Raw genomic sequence first — 18,932 nt, forward strand, 5'->3', positions numbered from 1 at the left:
TTGAGAGAGAGAGAGGAAAGGGGGAGAGAGGGAGGAAGAGAGAGAGAGAAGGAGAGGACTTCTCCCGGCCGGCTACTGGCTAGTTAAGGCTTAGCGCTAGGTGCTCAACGTTGGACACGGCTAGCTGTCTTCCCCTCCGTGAGTCCTTTGGGTCGATTTTTTGGTAGAGGTGCAAGGAAAGCCGGGAAAAGAGGAGAGAGGGTTTTTTTTTTTTTTTTCTGTAGTAAGGGAAGACGTGAGCAGAAAATGAGGGAATTCAGAGTGACTTGAGCAACAGCCTAGGTAGGCCAACCTGTCTCCTTCACCTGGGAGGAATCAGAGACCCAGGGGCTCCAGGGGTCTGGCCAAGGAAGTGCTCACCTACAGCCAAAGGACTGGCCTTGCTCTGCTTGCCCTCCCTCAGAGGGCAGAGCTCGGGATCTTGGGGAGACGTCATCAGGCTAAGGAAGAAGTTTCTAACAGTCCCAGCTGCCCACCAATAGAGACTGCCCCTTCAGGTAGTGAGCTCCCCAGCACCAGAAATACGATCCCGGCCTTAATATTGTGCCTCCAGATTCTCAAAGCACCTTGAGAGCCTGTGAGGTTTATTCTTATTCTTGGTGGGATGGGGTGGGGTGTGGCCTCTTGCAGTGAGTAGGATAATCAAATTAAGAAAGGTCCTTCTATGGATCAGGCAGCTCTGAGTTTTAGTGAGCTGCCTGGAGCACTGGGAGAGAGGGGTCTGGTCCAGGGCTATACGCCTGTTTGTGTCGCAGACTGGATTTGAACTCAGGTATTCCTGGCTCTGAGGCTGCTTCTTTATGGATGAGTACTACAGTACTATCCCCATTTTACCACTGAGGAAAGTGAGGCTCAGAGATGTAGCAGTTTCCTTGCCACTGTGTCCCACTGCTTCAGAAAGGATTGGGAGCAGAGTCTGATACACTTTCCACCCCTCCTTGCCGGCCCTCCCATCCATCCTGGATGAGGAGGAGCAGGATTCAGAGAATTCCTGCATAGGGCAGTCCTCCCTTCCCTCCTCCCAGACCCCGGCTCTGGCCGAAGGACACCTGGAGGTGGAGGGCTGGGGGAAAACAGCCATCCTGGCTTAATATGGAAATACCTTGGAAGGGAAGTCTTGCCGAAGTCCCCCTCCTCAAGGCCCTATGAGAAACCTTAGGCTTTAATGACTGCAATGCCCTGATCCAGGTGTGTCCCGAGCTAGCCAGGCTGGGGGCCTGGAGATGTTCGCTCCCCATCTCGCTGGGGTCCCTTAAGCCCCTCCATGCCCCCAGCCCAATTGCTATGAGGCCACGCATTCTTCCCCTCCCCTCCGCCCCCCATTACCCAAATGTTTGCTCTTGGCATCTTGAGGAGAAAGTCTTGATTTTATCAGATTCGGTCCAGTGCTCTCACCTGGCCACTTTCTTAGGTCTCCCCCAGGGCTTTTGGTCTCAAGTCAAATTTCTTAAGCAGGCCCTCTAGGCCTCATTTAAGTCCTGAATAAAATGGCCCGAACATAGATGCTCGGGGCACTCTACTAGGGCTCTACTGCCAAGGTGGCATTAACCCCTTAATGACTAGTTTTTGAGCTGGCGCGCTCTCCAAGTTTGGAATCCCTGTCGTCCCCGTGTCCCCCAGAAGAAGAGCAGGAGCTTTTCTGCCTCCAGCTTTGCGGGTTGTAGTTCTTGCATTTTCCTGGTCTAGTTTAGTAACCCTTGAAAAGAAAGCCAGTGAGCTTGGTTGGGAATGCCTCCTCCAAAATGACAGTGATTTATTGTCATTCTTTTGGTGATTATTGTTGCTTATTATAGTAGCAGCCAAATCCAAGGAAATATTGGGGGGGGGGGGCATTCAGACCTGATGGCGCTAGCTGCTTACTTACTTACAACTTAGGTTGTCCTGTTCTCATTTGAATCTGTTGATGATTTGGAGCTTCTGAAGACAGAACGTTTTTTAGAAAGGGCCCACACATGCACATAGGAAGTGAAGTGTGCCAAATCGGTTAGCACTGGGGGCAGGCCTTGGACCCTGCGCTCCTCAGAGCTCTGGCACATCTGGCACAGGGGATGCTGATCTGCATTCAGCCCCTCTCTCTGCCAGGCTCCCAACCCACCTGTCCACTCCTCCACTTGGTGGTGAGGGTGCCGGGACCTGCTTCCCCCTGTCTCCCCTTCCTCTCCCTTCTGCTTGTTTTCGGAATGATTCATCGACCCTTTTTTCTTTGCTGCTCCTCTCCTATCTCCCTACTTATCTGGGATGCCAACTGCCCATTAGTTCTGCTCGTTCTGTCCTTTCCAGTACAGAGATCATTCTCCTTGACAGAGAGGGTGGCGTCATTGAGCCCAGTGCCCCAGGCAGAGGGCCTCTCCCTCCTTTCATCATCCTTTTCTTCCTCTTCTAACCTTGTCTTTCCTCACCAGCCTCCACTGCTTCGGAGCCATGGCCCAGCCCACCCTCCATGATGTCGACAGGACCCCGGGCCACGGTTTTGCCTTCAAAGCTTCACTGTTGCCTGCCCTGGCTCCCGTTTTCTGTGGGTCTCTCTAAAGGCCTTTTCCTCTGCTTTGGGTTTTCTTCTACTCTACAGAGCATCCCCCTCTTCCTGGGCTGACTTCCGCTGTCGAACTGAAGACCAGGAGACCTCACCTCTCCATCCTCAGAACTCTGAAATCTCAAGTGTATACGGTGGCAGTCCATATTCTCCCCCTTCTCTAGCACAAGTTCAAAGACACAGTGGACCCTCCCCGAAGGTTCTCCATCATTGCCACTCCAGGAATCAGGTCCCCAGAGTCGAGAAGAGAATTTCCCTTCCTTGGTTCCTACACCTTTTGAAGGATTAAATTCTCCTCCAGACAAGTCCACACGGTAGCTAGAGAGAAAAAAGAGAGCGAGACTATTAGGGTGCTTCAGTGGAAGAGGCCGGGGGCTTTCAGCTGGAGTCTGACTCCCCTGTCATGGGCCACCAGTATGGCCTTGGGCAAATTCTTCTTTCTCTGGGCTTCACTTTCCTCTGAAGGAAAATGTGGGACTAGGCTTCGATGGGCTCTCATGCCTGCCTACAGAGTTTGTTATCTGCTTCCCCAGCTCCTCACTGACTTCTTCTGTCTGGCCTTGTGGCCTGTGTTTGGGTGTCTTTGTGCTGCCATTGCTTTTGATTCGAATGCTTCTTCCCTGTGGTCCCTGGCTTCCCCTTAAGAGCCTCTCAGCTTTCCTCCCCTTTCCCGCTTGTCATTATTTGTACTAACTCTGGAGCCATTGTCCAGTCACCCCTAAGTCCCAGGTCCCAGCATAACTAAGTGGGAGTGAGAGCTGCCGTCAAATTGGCTTTCGGATGTGAGGATCTCCATATGGCCTGGCATTTGACCCCCACTTTGCGAATTTGTCTGCAGACATTGAAGGCTCTGGCTCTCGCCTCCTCTGACTTTCTGGGTCATCCTGCCACGTGTCTTCCTACACCGTATATTCCTACACTAGGATATCCAGGCTGGTGGAGATACAGAAACAGTTCTCTACTTCCTGCCCTTTTTGATTAGATTTGCAAAATTCCAGGCCTTGTCCAGCACCCGCCTATGTAACAGGCACTGTGTTAAGGGCTGGGCTTACCAAGAAAGGCAAAAACATAGTCGTCATCCTCAAGGACTTCACAATCTAATGGGACAGACAACATGTTTGTAAGTATGGTCACACAAGGGATACACGGTGTTAATGCCAGCCCTTGTTGCGGGCCCAAACACTAAGCAGCTTCTCAGATCCCAAGCTAGGGTTCCTCTGGTGTCCCACCACCTGCCAATGCCCACCCCGGGACCACTTTTCACAATCAGCCCCCTAATTTGGGTGGTCTCCTATGCCTGTTCTGATAGAAGAACTAGGGAGTAGGACCCATTGACAATCTCCAAGCTATGAGTAAGGGAGAAGTCAAAAGATCTGATGGGGAGAGGGTGATAGGGAGGTGAAAAAGAAGCAAGTGTTTGATACAAGGCTAGACTGGGGGGCCCTGAAGGCCTCTTAGGTTGAAGAAGAGCCCGAGGTCCAGGATGCCAGTTCCAGCTTTGCTACTTAGTAGCTCTGTGACCCAGGGCTAGTCACTTCCGGGGAGGGGGGCAGGGGGCAGGGCCTTGTCCAAAGTCCAAAGACTTCTTTTGTAAGAAGAGACAATTGGGCTACATTGCCTCTTCTGGCTCTAGGGCTGGGTTTGATCCTGTGACACCCTGGGATGATGAATGTGACCTTGCAGTTCAGCCCATTGTGAGCTAGAGACAGAAGGGGATGCTGGGTAGAATGCTGGCCCAGGAGGCCTCCTGAGCAGAAAGATCTTGAGTGAATCCTGCCTGAGCTGAGTGACCCAGGGCAAGTCACTGAACCTCTCTGGGCCAAAGGATAGTAATAGTAGCTGCCTTAGGAACAAATGACGTCATCTGTGATTTCATGCTGTAGGGGACTCTAGATGAGGAAGCAACTTCCACAGATTTAGACCAGCAACTGTTTTGAATCTTCTAGAGTACCCTGGAGGCACTGAAAAAAGCAGTGACTGGCCCTGGGTCACACAGGCAGTGTGTGGCAGAGGTGGGCCTTGGGCCCTGGTGTTCTTGTATCTCCTGCCTAGTGTAGGGTCTGCCATGCAGGAGGCACTTAATTAACTGGCTGACGGTTGACTCCAAGGCCAGTCCTTGGAGGACTTGGTCCTGGTGCCTGTGTGCTGCTACCTTCATTCACCATTGCCGTCATAGTCAGAATCAGCGAACCCTCCCAGAAGTCAGATAGCAGCACTTCAAGGTTTGCCAAACACTGCGCTTTGCATGGGTGTGCGCGCATGCGCGTATGTGTGTCCACGCATGTGCTTGTGTTACATATGTGTGTGTGTGTGTGTGTGTGTGTGTTTTCACACGCAGGTGTGAGCTCCTTTGCTGATCAGGGCCTGGAGACGCTGGGCAGGTGCTCTCCCTTCTCCTGGCTTCATTTTCTTTCTCTGTGCTAGGAGAGGGCTGGTGGGACCAGGTGGCCTTGAAGGTCGCTCCCTCCCCCCTCTAGCCGCTCAGGCCATGACATCATCTCCTTTTATTCTACCCACCACATGGCAAGGGGGTCAGGTTCCTTCATTTGAGCAGCTTGGCTCTGCTGTTGGCCTATGCCCCAAACAAGGCCCAGCCAAGGCTTCTAATTCAAGGGAGAGGGAAAGAAGTGAGTATCCAGAAGTGGTCAACGGACATCCAAGTCCTCTGGCTAAACCAAAACACAGCCACTAAGCCACCAAAACACTAAGTGGGAATGGATGCCCAGGGCTAGTTCATTCAGCAAATTGGGCTGGAAGTTGGCCAAGGCTGGGGCAGAAGTCGGGGGGCAGCTAGGCCAGTTCCTTCTCCCATTGTGCAAGAAAATCACTTCATCATCCCGTGCCTCAGTTTCCCCATAAATTACATTCTGAGAGAACTAGCTTTTCCCTCACAGACTCAAAAGAGATAAAGTACTTTGCAAACCTTAAAGTGTTCTGGCAATGTGGGCAGTTAGTTTTTCTTATTACTTTTATTTCCTGAACCAAAATCCTCCCCCGTGGTCTCAGCAGGGCCTGGCAATGGCCTTGCCTTTTTATGTTTCGTTGTTATTCTTTTGTTGATATCCTTGACACAGTGACTATTCCCAACTCTTGTAACAAAGAAGTCCCAGATGACAAACTGGGTCAGAGACTCCCACTGACTTCTTCATCTTTGCCGGGCACATCATGGATGGCGTTGTGAAGTCTTGCCCTCAGCACTGCCATTGGCTAGCTCTCCTGGTGCTGCCCCCTTCATTCTGTCTTACTTCATACAAGTCTTCCCAAGCTCATTTCTTCTAGTACATTCTCACGGTGGACTCCCCTTGACAAGTGTGCCCACATGGTTAACAGCTCTTTGTGGCACCACATGTCCCTGTCCTGCCTTTGGGCCCAGCAGCAGTGTGTAGGCCCTGGTTCTTCATCACTCTGATCACAAGGGCAAGCTAGCTAGAAGGCATCCAGTCCGCACCTGATGATGGTCTGTGTGTGTGGCTGCTGTCCAAGGCCCAGTCAAGCCAAGGACCCACCAGGGCAGAAGCAAGAGGATGGATGACTTGAGTTCTGCTCTGGGATGGAGGGCATGGAATCTTTAAGTCTAGGGGTTATTATTTTGGAGCCAACTGGGAACAAGGTAGGGGGGTGGCTTTTGGGGGGAGGGGAATGGTGTGATCAAAACACCCCTTCACAGAGGCCTTCATTGCAAATCCAGGATCCTGCCTGGGGAAATGTTATTGTAAATGGGAAGTGACTTGATTGGGGCTGGATTGGTGCAGTGACTTTGGGAATGTCTGGATCAAGGGGGAAAGTGGGCAGTACATATAACATTTCATGCTTCACAGAAACAGCTGATCCCAAATCCTGGTATACAATCCCACCTCACCTCTGACAAGTGAAAGCCTTCCTTCAGGACTGACTTAGGGGACACCTCCTCCCTGAAGCCTTCCCTGATCACCTCTGATCCTAACAGTGGGGACAGCCATCAGGAGTTGTTTGAGATTGGAATCAGGAAAATCTGTATTCAAATCCTACCATAGACCCTTGCTGGGTATGTGACCCTTCCACCTCTATTTCCCTCTCTGTCAAATGAGAGAGGTGGGCTGGATGACCCCAGATGCTGAGTGAGTGTCAAAGCAAGGACTAGGCAGTTTTCATCTTTATAGCTCTCCCCAGTGCTTGACCTTCCAGATTCTCTCTGGAACAGCCATTTGACTGGCTCCATCCATACCTCAGTTTCCTAGCTGTATAATCCATCCCCTTGTGGTCAATCTAGTGCTGAGTCTCTCTTAGCTGGTCCACAGCCCTCAAAGTCTCTGCATTTTGGTAGGACCTGCTTGAACTTGTGATCCACTGATAGAGCCTTCCTGACTCCAGGTTTGTCTTCATACCAGGTTTGTTGGCTCCCCTTGGACCTCCTGGGTGGAGGCACGGGAAGGAGAAATCAGGAGGAAGATAGAAGTCTAGTGCAGGCCCCCATATGTGGGCCCTTGAGCCCAAGGGCTTACCAACCTCCTCAAGGTCTCTTGGCCTCAATAACCCATGAGCCAAGCTCTTCTCTCAAGCATATTTCAGTGATTAAGCTGGAACAAAAAGTAGAGAGTGCATGTCAGCCCCTGCCCTGTTTGGGGTGGGAGTACATTTCCAGAACAATCTTCCATGGACAATATCAGTGGAGCCCCTTAGCATCCCTAGGAGTTGTTACCTCTTTTTACAGAGGAGGAAACAGGCTCAGAGGGACTGAGGGACCTATCTGAGGAAGTCTTGGAGAAAAGATTTGAACCTGGGTCTTCCAGACGCCAAGTCCAGTCCTCTATCCACTTTGTCAGGGTGGGATAAGGGGGCCATGTGGAGTCTACAGCAAGTGCATGGATAAATAAATATGAGGGAACTGGAGGAAAGAGAGAATCCCAACAACTGGTGAAATCTGGGAAGGCTTCAATGAAGAGGGGGCACCTGAGCTGAACCTTGAGGAAATACAAAAACTCTCAAAGAGAAAGGTAGAGGTGAGGAAGGAGAGTTAGCCTGGGCATGATTCAGCTAGAAGTTGTAGGGGTGGGCTATTATGTGAGGCAGAATGCATCTGGGAAGGCCAGTTGCAGGCAGATTGAGGGGCCATAAAAACCAGGCAGACAAATTGTATTACCTTACCCTCCGATCTCTACTTCCTCCCCCAAGTTGGGCATCAGCCCCCCAAGTACTGAATGAAGGAAGAAGTAGTGATGAAGAATTTGCTATGTGTCAGGCACCTTGTCAAGTTGTGGGGACAGAAGGAGAAGCAAGGCAGTCCCTCTTTCATTTGGGGGCTCGGCTTCAGTGGAGACAGAAAGGCCCAGGGCCCTGGAGGAGACAGAAGCATAGACAGTGGCCATGCATCTTCAGCCATTGATAAAACTATGTTTCTGATACTGAACCAAGGCCTTGGCAGTGAAAACTTTTGTGTTTCATGGCTGCAGGTGGGGCCAGGGGTGGGGTGGCAGGGATGGGAATGGGGCAGCTTTGGCAGCTGCAGGGGCAGTTGGCAGGTCCTGTCTCCACCAGGGCTGAGGAGCTGGAGGCGAGAACTGGGTTGGAAGATCTAAGGCAGAACAGATAAAGGCCTTTTCATTCATTCGGGCAGTGAGGAGGAAGGCTGCTGGGCCAGGAGTAGATGGGCAGAGAAAGGGAGGGACAGAATTTCAGCTGGGTCCTCACTGGGGCAAGGCAATCTCCCAACACCATCCTAACTGACTCCACAGCAGCTCTTCTAAAGGTTTTTATCCTCTGAATCTCTCACCTCTTCCCCCACCCCTCAGGCTCACATTTTACAGCCACAATGGAGCCATTCATAGTGAGCTCCCTCTTCTCCCCTCTTTCTCACGTCCCAACTCCAAACATCCCCATCTCTCCTCCCTTTAATGGCTGGCCTGCTTGAGGAGGTTGCCTCTGCTGGCTGCCTCCACTCTTTTCTCTTTCTTTCTCTGGTCTCACTTCATTCCACCCAAACTGTTCTCTACAAAGTTATCAATGATGGTTTAGCTGCCAATTCCACTGTGCTTTCTCTTGGTTCTCTACAGCCACTGTTCATCACCCCCTTGTCCTGGATACTCTCTCTAGGTTTTCAGGACCTCGGTCTGTTCTCCTCCTCCTTCTGGACCCTTCTCCAGCTCATGATCGCTCAGCAGGGGGCTCCTCAGGGCTCTGTCCCAGACTCTCTGCTCAGCTTTCTCTATCCTACCTCTCCTGTGGATCAAATGACCATCTCAATGCTAAGAATTCTCGTGTCTACTTACTTAGTCCCAGGCTCTGTGTTCACTTTCAGTCTTGCATTTCCCAACACCTATTAAGCATGGCAAACTCAGCATGGCCCAAACCCTCTTCCCTCCTCCCTCCCCCCTTCTCCCTTCTCCCTCCTCCCTTCCCTATCACTGTGGAGGGCAATGCCACATCCTGCCACCCTCAGGCTGACGCTAGGGCTCATCCTGGATTCCTCCCTATCCTTTATCCCCCAAATCCAATCTGTTGCCATATTCTGTCAATATTACCTTTGTACCATCTCTCATACACCCCTTCTCTCCTCTGACCCTAGGCCCTCACCTCCTTACATCTGGACTATAATAATAGCTCCTGGGGGTATGCCTGCCTCCGTTTCTCTCCACTCCATCCAGCCACCAAAGTGATTTTCCTAAAGCATCACAATGTCCCACCACACACACACTCAATAAATTCTGGTGGCTCCCTATGGCCTTCAGGAGCAAATACAAGATGCTCAGTTTGGTACTCCCTGCCCTCTCCTCTCTTTCCAGTCTTCTTACACTGGGTGTCTTCCAGTGATGTCCCAAGAACAAGACCGTCCCTCTTTTGGCTGTCTCCCAGGCCTGGAATGTTCTCCCTCCTCATCTCTACCTACTGACTTCCTTGGGTTCCTTCATGTCCCCCGTAAAATTCCTCCAGGAAAGCTTTCCTGAGCCCCCCTAATGCTATTACTTTCCTTCTTGCCTGTATTCTTCCTACTGTATTCTATCTCAAACTAGTTAGATTGGGAGCTCTTTGAGGGCAGGGACTAGCTTCTTCCTTTCTTTGTAACCCAGGCTTTAGCACAGTGCCTGGCACCTAGTAGGTGATTAATAAATGCTTGTTTACTTAAGCCTCCCTCCGGCTTTCTTCTCTTGGCTGCACTGTCCATTCCAGCCCAGCTGACTTGTTCCCACATGGGTCATTCCATCCCCTCTCCCCTCACTCTGACCCATTGGATCCCTACTTTCCTTCCCGGCGAGGTCCTGGCTGGAACTACAGGACACTTCTCTTTACTCCACTTGTTGCCATCCCATCCTTTTGTACACATACACGTTGTGTTTGGCTATCTGCACACATGTTGTAGAAGGGGCTCTTTTAAGCACCAAGACCGTCTCATCACTCACACAGTAGGTGCTTAATGAATATAGTTGAGTCAAACTGCACTTTGAAAATTCCTTTTATGGGACTATTTTCTCTTTGCAGGAGACCACCACAAGGCTTGCCCCTCTGGTAGCCCACCATATGCTGATGAGAACACTGGGCTTCATGGCCCCAGGCAAACAGGTAAGTCAATGCCTGTTTCTTCCCCTGTAATGGGAAGGGATGCCACTAGGCGAAGTCTTCCTCAGTTTCCCATTGGTTGAAGAAGCTGATGACAATGGGGAGTCTTTGGTGGGGGGCTACATATAGGCAAGTGAATGAGGCAGCAGTGGTTGGTTGGGCCGGCCGACGCCTGTGTAGCCAAAGTGATGGAAGGAATGCACAAGGCCTTGGTGCAGACACACAGCCCAGGGATTGCTACGCTTTGACCAGAAGAAGGCCAGGGAAGATGTGCTCTCAAGTTTCTTTCTTTCTCTTCTAGGGTTCTGGATACAAGGGATGAACTCTCTGGTCCGTCCACAGCTGGGACCCTCCTTCAGCACTTGGGTGGGCATGAATGGGAACCAAAGCCCTGAGCTACCCAGTTTTGCCTCAGCTGCAGTGTCTTCTTCATCACAGACATCTCCCTTCAGCTCACACACACAGTCCCCCTTACTGGCCAGCATGCAACCACACAAACTTAATAGTCAGTACCAGGAGGTATGTGACATTAAACACCCAGAAGAGGAAATATCCCTGCCAACCTGGCCTATGGAAGCTAGTGAGCCCAAGGAGTCAAAGACTGCTGCCTCCATTGAGGCCCAGAACTCTAGCCTTCTTGATTTTGACCCCATAGATGAGGAGGTGCTCATGTCCCTGGTGGTTGAACTGGGTTTGGACCAAGCTCATGAGCTCCCTGAGCTCTGGCTGGACCAGGATGAGTTTGACTTCACAATAGACTTTCCCACCAGTTGAGGCTATGTGTACCCCACAGGGGGAAGAGGGGAAGCTATGCACACCCCAGGGCCACAGCTCAGTTGTTCTCCCTTGTAAGCTCCTGTAAGGACCCCTGTGAGCTCTTGTAAAATATCAATAAAAAAAGTTTTGCCCCAGTGGCAATTCTCTCAGAGGGTCCTCACTCCCATGCCTTGGAGGGAGGGGGAAGGCAGCGACCACTCTTGGTCCTGGGATGTGGATGGCTAAGAAGGGAGTGGGGAGGGGGAGCTTCCCACTGTGGGCAGCAGAAAGTACACTGGTTTGTGGCAAAGATCTGGGTTCAAATCTGGCCTAGGCCATGACAGCCTCACACATATTGCTCAACCTCCCACATCCTCCTCTGGAATGAGGCTTCAGATTGGACTAGAAGACTCAGCAGAACACAGTGTGGGGCACCAGATTTGGGAATCAGCAACACCTGAGTGCAAATCCTGCCTTGGACACTGGTTTTGAGAATGAGCCACTAAGTGGTCTGATCTTTCTAAGCCTTGGTTTCTATAGCATGTCTAGATAAGGGGGGTAGACAGGAAATTCCCCTCCAGCCAGAAATGTGGACTTCTCTTGTTATGCAGAGAATAAGAGTCAGCTGAGACCTGGAATCAAGGTAAATTTAGGTGTGGATTTATTGATTAAGCACGCAATTGCCTGGAATATAAACTCAAATCAGGCAGCCCCAAATTGGGGTACATACAGTGCTTATAAAGGCTAAAACCAGAAAAACTACAATTGGGGAGGGGAACTAGCATAAGCAATGACCTACAGAAGGCAAGAATTAACATTGGTTAGATCTATAGCTCAGGGCTAATTTGGGAATATGGTGCAAGGGTACAAGGGTGCAACTTTTCCTGGAAAGGGGTCCCTCCCAGAACAGAGTGAAGGGTCGTTGGGTAATGGGGACAGGCTAGGGGTCATGTTCTGGGTAAAGGGTGCTTGGTCAGCAGGAACAGAACAGAATGGTCTCAAGATAAATTTGTGCCATAACCCAGGACGACACCCAAGATAATGCCTTAAGCTGTTTCAAGCTATTACAGGGTATGGGATGGAGACAGAGCCAAATTTATAATGGTGGGCTTCAGATCAGGAGATGGATGATTTGGGTTTGGGCACAACACTGATCTCCAAGGCCCCTCTGTTGCAGCCTAAATTCCTAGAATCTCGGCCCCAAAGGCCCAAACAGTTGGGGCCTGGTTCTCTGACTAAGCTTTGAACTGAAGTCCCCATGACAGGTTCTCCCTTCTGCCTCTTCCATCTTCCGGGTATCTTCCCTTCGGTGTCCACTCCCCGGCCCTAATTCATTTTCCAGATTGTGCAGCCTTCCTGGCCCATCGCCAAATGCCAAAGATGCCACATTCTCCCCAGGTCCCCCTCCCTTCCACGTTAGGGAAACTCGGGTGCCCGATTGGGCTGCGGTACGGATGGTGGAAACGTGATGAGTTTATTCATTAGCCAGCATTGGAGGCTGGCAGGCCTGGGGGGGCCAGGGTCTGCCCCAGGCACAGACTGTGCAAAGGTGCAAATTCAGCTCTGGTCTCCAAGCTACGGACGTGGGCGCTCTCGGGAAGCAGGCACCTCTTCCTAGGCCTGTCCGGTGGTCCCAGCAAGTGGGGAGGGGTGTAGGCAGACACCACCTCGGGAGGGTGGGGCCTCGGGGCCCAGGCCTCCGGGCCTCCCACAAGGCGGCCCCGCCCCCCGCACCGCCCCCGCATCGCGCAAGCCGGACGCCTGGCGGCCTCCGGACAGCAGGGGGGCAGCAGAGCGGTGCGCTCACGGGCCACCGGCCACCGGAAGAGGCGGGTCTTGGCGTGCCCCAGCCCTCGCCTATTTCCTTGGCTCGCCGGAATCCGCTGGCCCTTTTCCCGGGTGGATGCGGCTATGGTGAGGCTTCTTCCTCTGTCCCCTGCCCAGCTCCAATCGGCCTCCATCCTCCGCGCCGCCGGGCCACCCCCTGGGCCGGGGCCGGGCAGCGGGCCCGGAGGGTGGAGGCCGCTCGGGGCCAGCATTGGTCCGGCCCCGCACTTCCGGATCTCCCATCTCAGCTGAGTCCCTGCCGTGTATCCGCAAGAAGCATCTGAAGCGGGTCGCCGCCCCCAAGCACTGGATGCTGGACAAGCCGACCGGCGTGTTTGTGAGTAAGCCCCAGGCCGAGGGGGGCCTGCCCCGATCAGAGTCGCGGGATGGCCCGGGGGGGGGGGGGGGGACTCTGCTCGAAACCGGGAGGTGACAATGTAGGGTTCACCCAGCCAGAGCGGGATCGGGGAGGGGGCATCGGGGTGACCTTGGGCAAATCACTTAACCTATGTCTCAAGCATCTTAGAGCCATAAAGGCCAAGCTAAAAGAGGTCAAGCCCTTCACCTTACAGAGACAAACTGAGGCGCAGGGAGGGCAAGGGTTGTGTCTGTATGCGGTTGTAGAATTTGAATAGTCTGAGGGTTAAGATCTGGCTTCCTCGAAGCAGGTGACTGACCAGTTCCTTGGCTAAGGCTGCCCAAAGATGCCCCGACTTCCATGCTCAGACTGGCCTGCTGTCTTGCTGTCTTCCTCCTTCTGCCTTTGCTGCGGCCCCGTCCCCTTGATGAAGCCCCTCCTGCTGGGGTTTGTTGATGGGGCACCTTCTCTCAGAAAAGGAAAAAGAGAAGGCCACCTCTTGGATCCTCTTCAGTGGACCCCTTATTTATTAGAAACGGGAGGCTGTAGGCATGCTGAGAGCCCATGAAAGGTGTAGCTATTTAGGGGTAAACAGGGAAAATATTCTATGTCCCTCTCCAAGGGTTCTGGGTCACAGGCCCCCTGCGTGGGCCATCACTAATGTCTAATCTGTTCTGCTCTTTTTGCCCACATTGTCCTGCCCAGCCCCAGAGCTTTCCATTCCCTGAGTGTACTGTGATCGGGGGTGGCCATATACCTCCCCTTGGCCATTGACCCTGGGAAAGCCCGGAACAGAGCTTTTTGTTCTGAATACGAACAGAAACCAGATTCTGGACAAAGAAATGTGGGTCAGGGGGTTATTTTGCTACTTTTCTTCCTGGTTTTACTTTGCTGCTCCCAAATTCTTCACGTTTGTCATTTTGCCAGCAGGGAGTGTTGGTAGAGCCTCCTGACAGGTTTCTTTGTGATGCTCATGGGTGCCAGTTACGAGTGAAGGGTAATAAGAGGAATAGCATTATTTGGATCTCCTGTGTGGAGAACATCTTGTGGGCTTGTTAGCAGAGGCTGGCTTTGGCATCAGGAATACTTTGGTTCCAGTCTCAGCACAGGGTGAGGCCTGTTTGCTCAGGCCTTGTCAATCTGAATGACCCCTCTCAGCAGCCTAGCACTTGGTGGGTGATTTAGACGGAGCATCCCACATCCCACACTTAGCACGGTTTTAAGCTCTCAAAGCTTATTACTTAACTAGGACTTTGTGTGACACCCTTTCCTTACTGTGATGAGCTAAATGCCCTTTACTCCCCAGGCTCCCAGACCATCCACAGGCCCCCACAAGCTGAGAGAGTGCCTGCCACTCATCATCTTTCTCCGAAACCGACTCGAGTATGCCCTCACAGGGGATGAGGTCAAGAAGATCTGCATGCAGCGCTTTATTAAGATTGATGGCAAGGTCCGCACAGACACGACCTACCCCATTGGCTTCATGGGTGAGTGATGGTCACCGGAGGTGGGAGCGCAGGCTGGCTGGAAACCACTCCTGGCTTCGTACTAAGAGGTGAAGGTTTCACCATGGTTCAGCCTCCCACCACTTTGTGTCTACCTCCAGCATGCTACCCTGAGTAGGCCCCATTCCCTTTCCTGCTCATGGGACTTCTGGCTTCTGGGAGAGGGCCACCTTTAATCGTTACAACTGATTCAGATCAGATGTCATCAGCATCGAGAACACTGGCGAGCATTTCCGTCTGGTTTATGATACCAAGGGCCGCTTTGCTGTTCATCAAATCACAACTGAAGAGGCAAAGGTGAGTGTAGGCTGCCCCGAGAGCCCCTCAGTGGGAAAGGCAGACTTCCTGTGTGTGAGCCATTGTGAGACAATGCAGACATGGCCAAGTGGGAAGGTCACAAGGGGAGATGGGAGGGCAGACGTTGGAAATCAGAGCTGGAGATCATGTGAATTGAGCACCAGTGGGCATTGAGTGCAGATTTAAACCATGAGTTTGATTTCTATGTGAAGGTGGCCATGGCTTTCAAGTGGTGGTGGTGGTGGTGGTGGAAGGGGAGCATGGCATACTCTTATTTGGAGGAGGGATGTTTATTCCAGGCACTGTTCACCCCTAGCATCTTAAGGTCCAGGAGCCCTCCCCCTCTCTCCCATGCTATGTTTGGTGCCAAACTCAAGAGTGGAATGCAAAGTCTGGCATCAGCACACAGCTGGTCCTCTTCATGTCTTCCCAGTATAAGTTGTGCAAAGTGAGGAAGACCTTTGTGGGCACCAAGGCCATTCCCCATCTGGTGACCCATGATGCCCGCACCATCCGCTATCCAGATCCGCTCATCAAAGTGAACGATACCATTAAGATTGATCTGGATACTGGCAAAATCACAGATTTCATCAAGTTTGATACTGGTATGTGTCTACATGTGTTGGGGGTTTATGACATTGATGGAGGGAGAACACTCTTGGACATGGATTGCCAGGCACGGGGCTGGAATGCACATTAGGGCAGCACCCAAGAAAACAGTGACTCCATAGTTCCTAAGCCTCAAGGGGAAAATGAGAGACGTTGGACAGATGGGTAACTTGAAAATCCCCTCCCGACTCCAAATCTACACCTTTCCTACCACTAACCTTCAAGTCAGCCCTAGAAAGTCTTTGGTGTGAAGGTTTTTGGACCCCAGAGGTCAAGGTTTGACCCTTAGACTCCTTTAGAGATGCCCTGGCACCCTTCCCCCCCGGCCCCATCATCCTGGTTTCTGATTATCTTCACCCATCCAGCTCTTATGATTGGACTTTCTTTTCTCCCCAGGGAATCTGTGTATGGTGACTGGTGGAGCTAACTTGGGTCGAATTGGTGTGATCACCAATAGGGAGAGACACCCAGGCTCCTTCGATGTGGTCCATGTGAAGGATGCCAATGGCAACAGCTTTGCCACCAGGCTTGCCAACATTTTTGTTATTGGCAAAGTAAGTCCAGGTTGTTCTTTCTTCTCTGGCTTGGGGAGAGAAAGGCCAGGGCCCTGTACTGAGAGGAAGGACAATTCACCTTGAGGCTGGAATGGTGCCCAAGAGGGGCCAGTCCTTCAGGAGATGTGGCTAAGGCCTTGAGTTGGCCGCCAGGTGGTTTGTGGCTACTGAGTGTGCCCCTTCCCTTTGATCAGACATCAGAGGGGGACTAAAGACTGACTTGGCTGAGGTGTGCAGCTCCAGGGGGTGGCACTGCTCTAGAGGCAACCTGCTTGGGTGTCCTGTGCATCTTAACTTGGCATCTTAACCAGCTCTCTTCTCCTGTGGGGCACTTTCCAGATGCTATCTGGGTCTGGGTTGGGCATGCTTCTCCATGTTTTCTGACTCCTGCCTTTCCTAACCCAGGGTAACAAGCCTTGGATTTCTCTGCCCCGAGGCAAGGGCATCCGCCTCACCATTGCTGAAGAGAGAGACAAGAGGTTGGCAGCCAAACAGAGCAATGGGTGGATGTTGGCACATTACCATGTATTTTCTCTGGCCAAATAAAGACCTTACAAAGTATTTCTTCTTGTCCATTTTCATTTTTACCCCCTTCCTTCAGGTTTCGAAAGGTACCAGCTGCCAGGGATGGGTGACTGGGTTAGAACAGGAGACCCCCACTTGCCTCACTGGGTGGGCATCAGCTGGTGCTACATCCAGGCTTCAGGCAGTGGGACCAGATTTGGGATGTACTTGCAGAGTAGGGGCAAAAAAGGCTGGAATTTTCTACCGTGGCACAGGGTCTTGGCTGGTCTTATTCCTGCTGTGCCTCTTCTCCCAGCCAGGTAGCTGAGAAATGGCATTGATTGGGAGGCCTTTGACAAGTTGATGAGGGGCCTCTCGGAAGTCAGCCTTAGGCTTACTGATACAGCATGGAAGGAAAGGAGGAAGGCTTCTGTGAGTGAGGCCACAGTGGAGAGGAGATCCCAAGGGGGCTTTGGTCCATGCTGGGCCTAGTGGGCTGCAGTCCCAAAGTTGGCTAGAATGAGTACTCCGGCAACTGACTCAGCCTTTCCCCCATCCTCCTTTTGTCTTCAGCCAGTCTTGCTGAGTCCAACTCTTGGGTTTCCTGTTGGGTCCTCTGGTGTCAACATATGCCATGTGCCTGCCTTTGGAATATCTTCCTTTGCTTTCCTCATCTGGGCCTTTCCTAGAGTCTGCTGCTGCCCTCCCACAGAAGGGAAGCTTTTCCTGGTACCAAGCGGCGGTGCTGTTCACCTGCCAGATCCTGAAGATCTGGCCTCAGATTCTACTCTGCTACCAGCAAAGGGAACGGGAACAAGCATTTAAGTACTGGACCTACTGTGTGCCAGGTACTTTATTAAAGTGCTATTTACAAATAGGATCCTCCCAGCAGTCAGTTCTTGTTCCCATTCTCTAAGTGAAGCAGACTGATGGGAAATGGCCCAGCTGGTTAGGACAGATCAGACTTAGCTGATGTGGCACTGAAGTCACAGCCCTTTCATGTGTTCATCTTCTCTAGAGAAGATCCAGATGGCCTGGGGCTAGGGGGATGATGGAAGTGAGGCGCTGCTCCCATAAAGGGCTTTAAATCTGGAGCCTAGCTGGAGACTGGCTGCTGCTGGAGCTTTGGTTGTGAGAGCTAGGCTCTGGATGGTCAGAGGCCACCTGAGCAGGTGAGGTGTGGTCGGTGGGGCCAGCTGGGGTTCAGTTGGCTCAGCAGTCAAAGGCCTGACTGCTCTCCTAGGAGCTTTGACGTGGCCTAAGCAGATGGTGTAGAGAGAATGCAGGAAGAGGAAGACTCACTGTCAAGGGCTTGTCCAGAGTTTGTTTTCAAAGGGAATGTCAGGTTGGAATCGGGTGTCACATTGTTCCTAGTGTGACAGCAGGAAAAGTACAAGCTTTGGAGCTGGGTTCCAGTCTGGTCAGGCCACTTCTTAGCTGTGGAACCTTGAGCAAATCACTTACCTCTGGTCTGCAGACGGCTTAGACCAGAGTCCCCAGATGCCAGGCAACCAAAGACTGGGGATGGCTCTCTCCCTGGCCTTTATACTCCCATGTCAAGTGATGGTCATAATATTGGCAGGGAAGGAAAGCATACGTGGACAGAGGGGAACAACAAAGCCAATTAGTGATTTCCCAAGCTGACCCATCTTAGGGACTTGGGGAGCTGGCAATGTTGGCAGGGAGAATATTTGCCATGAGGAATGGTTCTAGCGACCTCAGCCAGGTGGCACCATCCTCTGAGCGAAAGCCAACAAAAACTTCCTTAGGCCTATTCAGGGGCAGGAGAGAAGGAAGGGAGGAAGGCAGGGAGGAAAAGAGGGAGGGCGGGTGGTGAGAAGTAAATCACTCCCAGCAGCCATGCCAGCTCCGCACTCTGTGTGTGTGTCCCTTCTTCCTTGGTATGTGGGTGTGGTTGCGGCTCCCTCTCCCTCCTCAATGTGGGGTAGATTCCAGGCAGGGCCATGCCACTCTTTTGACCCCTTCCAGCTCTCTCACCTCCCTCACCTTTCCCACCTCCCCTCCACCCCCCCCCCCTTGCCCTCCCTGGGGACCTTGGAGTCAGACCTCACAATACAGCTTTCTGCTAAAGCAGCTTTTGCCAGAAACAGGCAACACCAGCTACCTTTGCAGGGTTGTTTTTTGTCTAAATGGGAGCTCCCTGAGGGCTTCCTTTTATCTGTCCCCCAACGTTGAGCACAGCAGCCCACTCCTGTGCTCGGTCGACAATTTCTCCATTTCCTAGTTAACTAACTTATTGTTAAGTGGGAAAGAAGTTCCAAGTCTAAGCTGGCCCAGCTGGGGGGTCCCACAGTTGGTTTTTGACATGGTGGCTGTGGGTCGCAGAGGAAGATGATGTCACCAAGGTGACCCAGGACAGGCACTTTGGAGATTCACAAATTGCATTCATTTTCCCCATCAGTTCATTTGCCAATAGATTTGTCCCCAACCCAGAGAAG

At 52.1% G+C, this 18,932-nt stretch overlaps 2 protein-coding genes across 4 annotated transcripts; both read left to right on the forward strand.

Moving 5' to 3' along the window:
* Positions 1 to 2,421: 2,421 nt before the first annotated feature.
* On the forward strand, positions 2,422 to 10,837 carry CITED1 (Cbp/p300 interacting transactivator with Glu/Asp rich carboxy-terminal domain 1). Its single transcript, XM_069062471.1, has 4 exons — positions 2,422 to 2,515; positions 8,603 to 8,617; positions 9,986 to 10,066; positions 10,365 to 10,837. The coding sequence occupies exons 1-4, from the start codon at positions 2,422 to 2,424 to the stop codon at positions 10,835 to 10,837; spliced, it is 663 nt and encodes a 220-aa protein (XP_068918572.1).
* A 1,857-nt stretch (positions 10,838 to 12,694) lies between these two features.
* Positions 12,695 to 16,530, forward strand: RPS4X (ribosomal protein S4 X-linked). 3 transcript variants are annotated; one of them, XM_069062395.1, is made up of 7 exons: positions 12,695 to 12,983; positions 13,312 to 13,451; positions 14,311 to 14,491; positions 14,709 to 14,806; positions 15,240 to 15,411; positions 15,812 to 15,969; positions 16,375 to 16,530. In XM_069062395.1, exons 2-7 carry the CDS (start codon positions 13,365 to 13,367, stop codon positions 16,513 to 16,515), a joined length of 837 nt encoding a protein of 278 aa, XP_068918496.1. In that variant the 5' UTR covers positions 12,695 to 12,983; positions 13,312 to 13,364; the 3' UTR covers positions 16,516 to 16,530. The 3 variants fall into 3 exon arrangements, with proteins under 3 accessions (XP_068918496.1, XP_068918495.1, XP_068918497.1); XM_069062394.1 differs by having other exon boundaries at positions 12,696 to 12,983; positions 13,315 to 13,451; XM_069062396.1 differs by lacking the exon at positions 13,312 to 13,451 and having other exon boundaries at positions 12,697 to 12,983.
* The last annotated feature ends 2,402 nt before the right edge of the window (positions 16,531 to 18,932 follow it).

This window comes from Petaurus breviceps, unplaced genomic scaffold (genome assembly GCF_028583685.1).
Source record: "Petaurus breviceps papuanus isolate PSGF00001 unplaced genomic scaffold, PetGlider_PUasm1.0 90451, whole genome shotgun sequence".
NCBI classification, from domain to species: domain Eukaryota; kingdom Metazoa; phylum Chordata; class Mammalia; order Diprotodontia; family Petauridae; genus Petaurus; species Petaurus breviceps.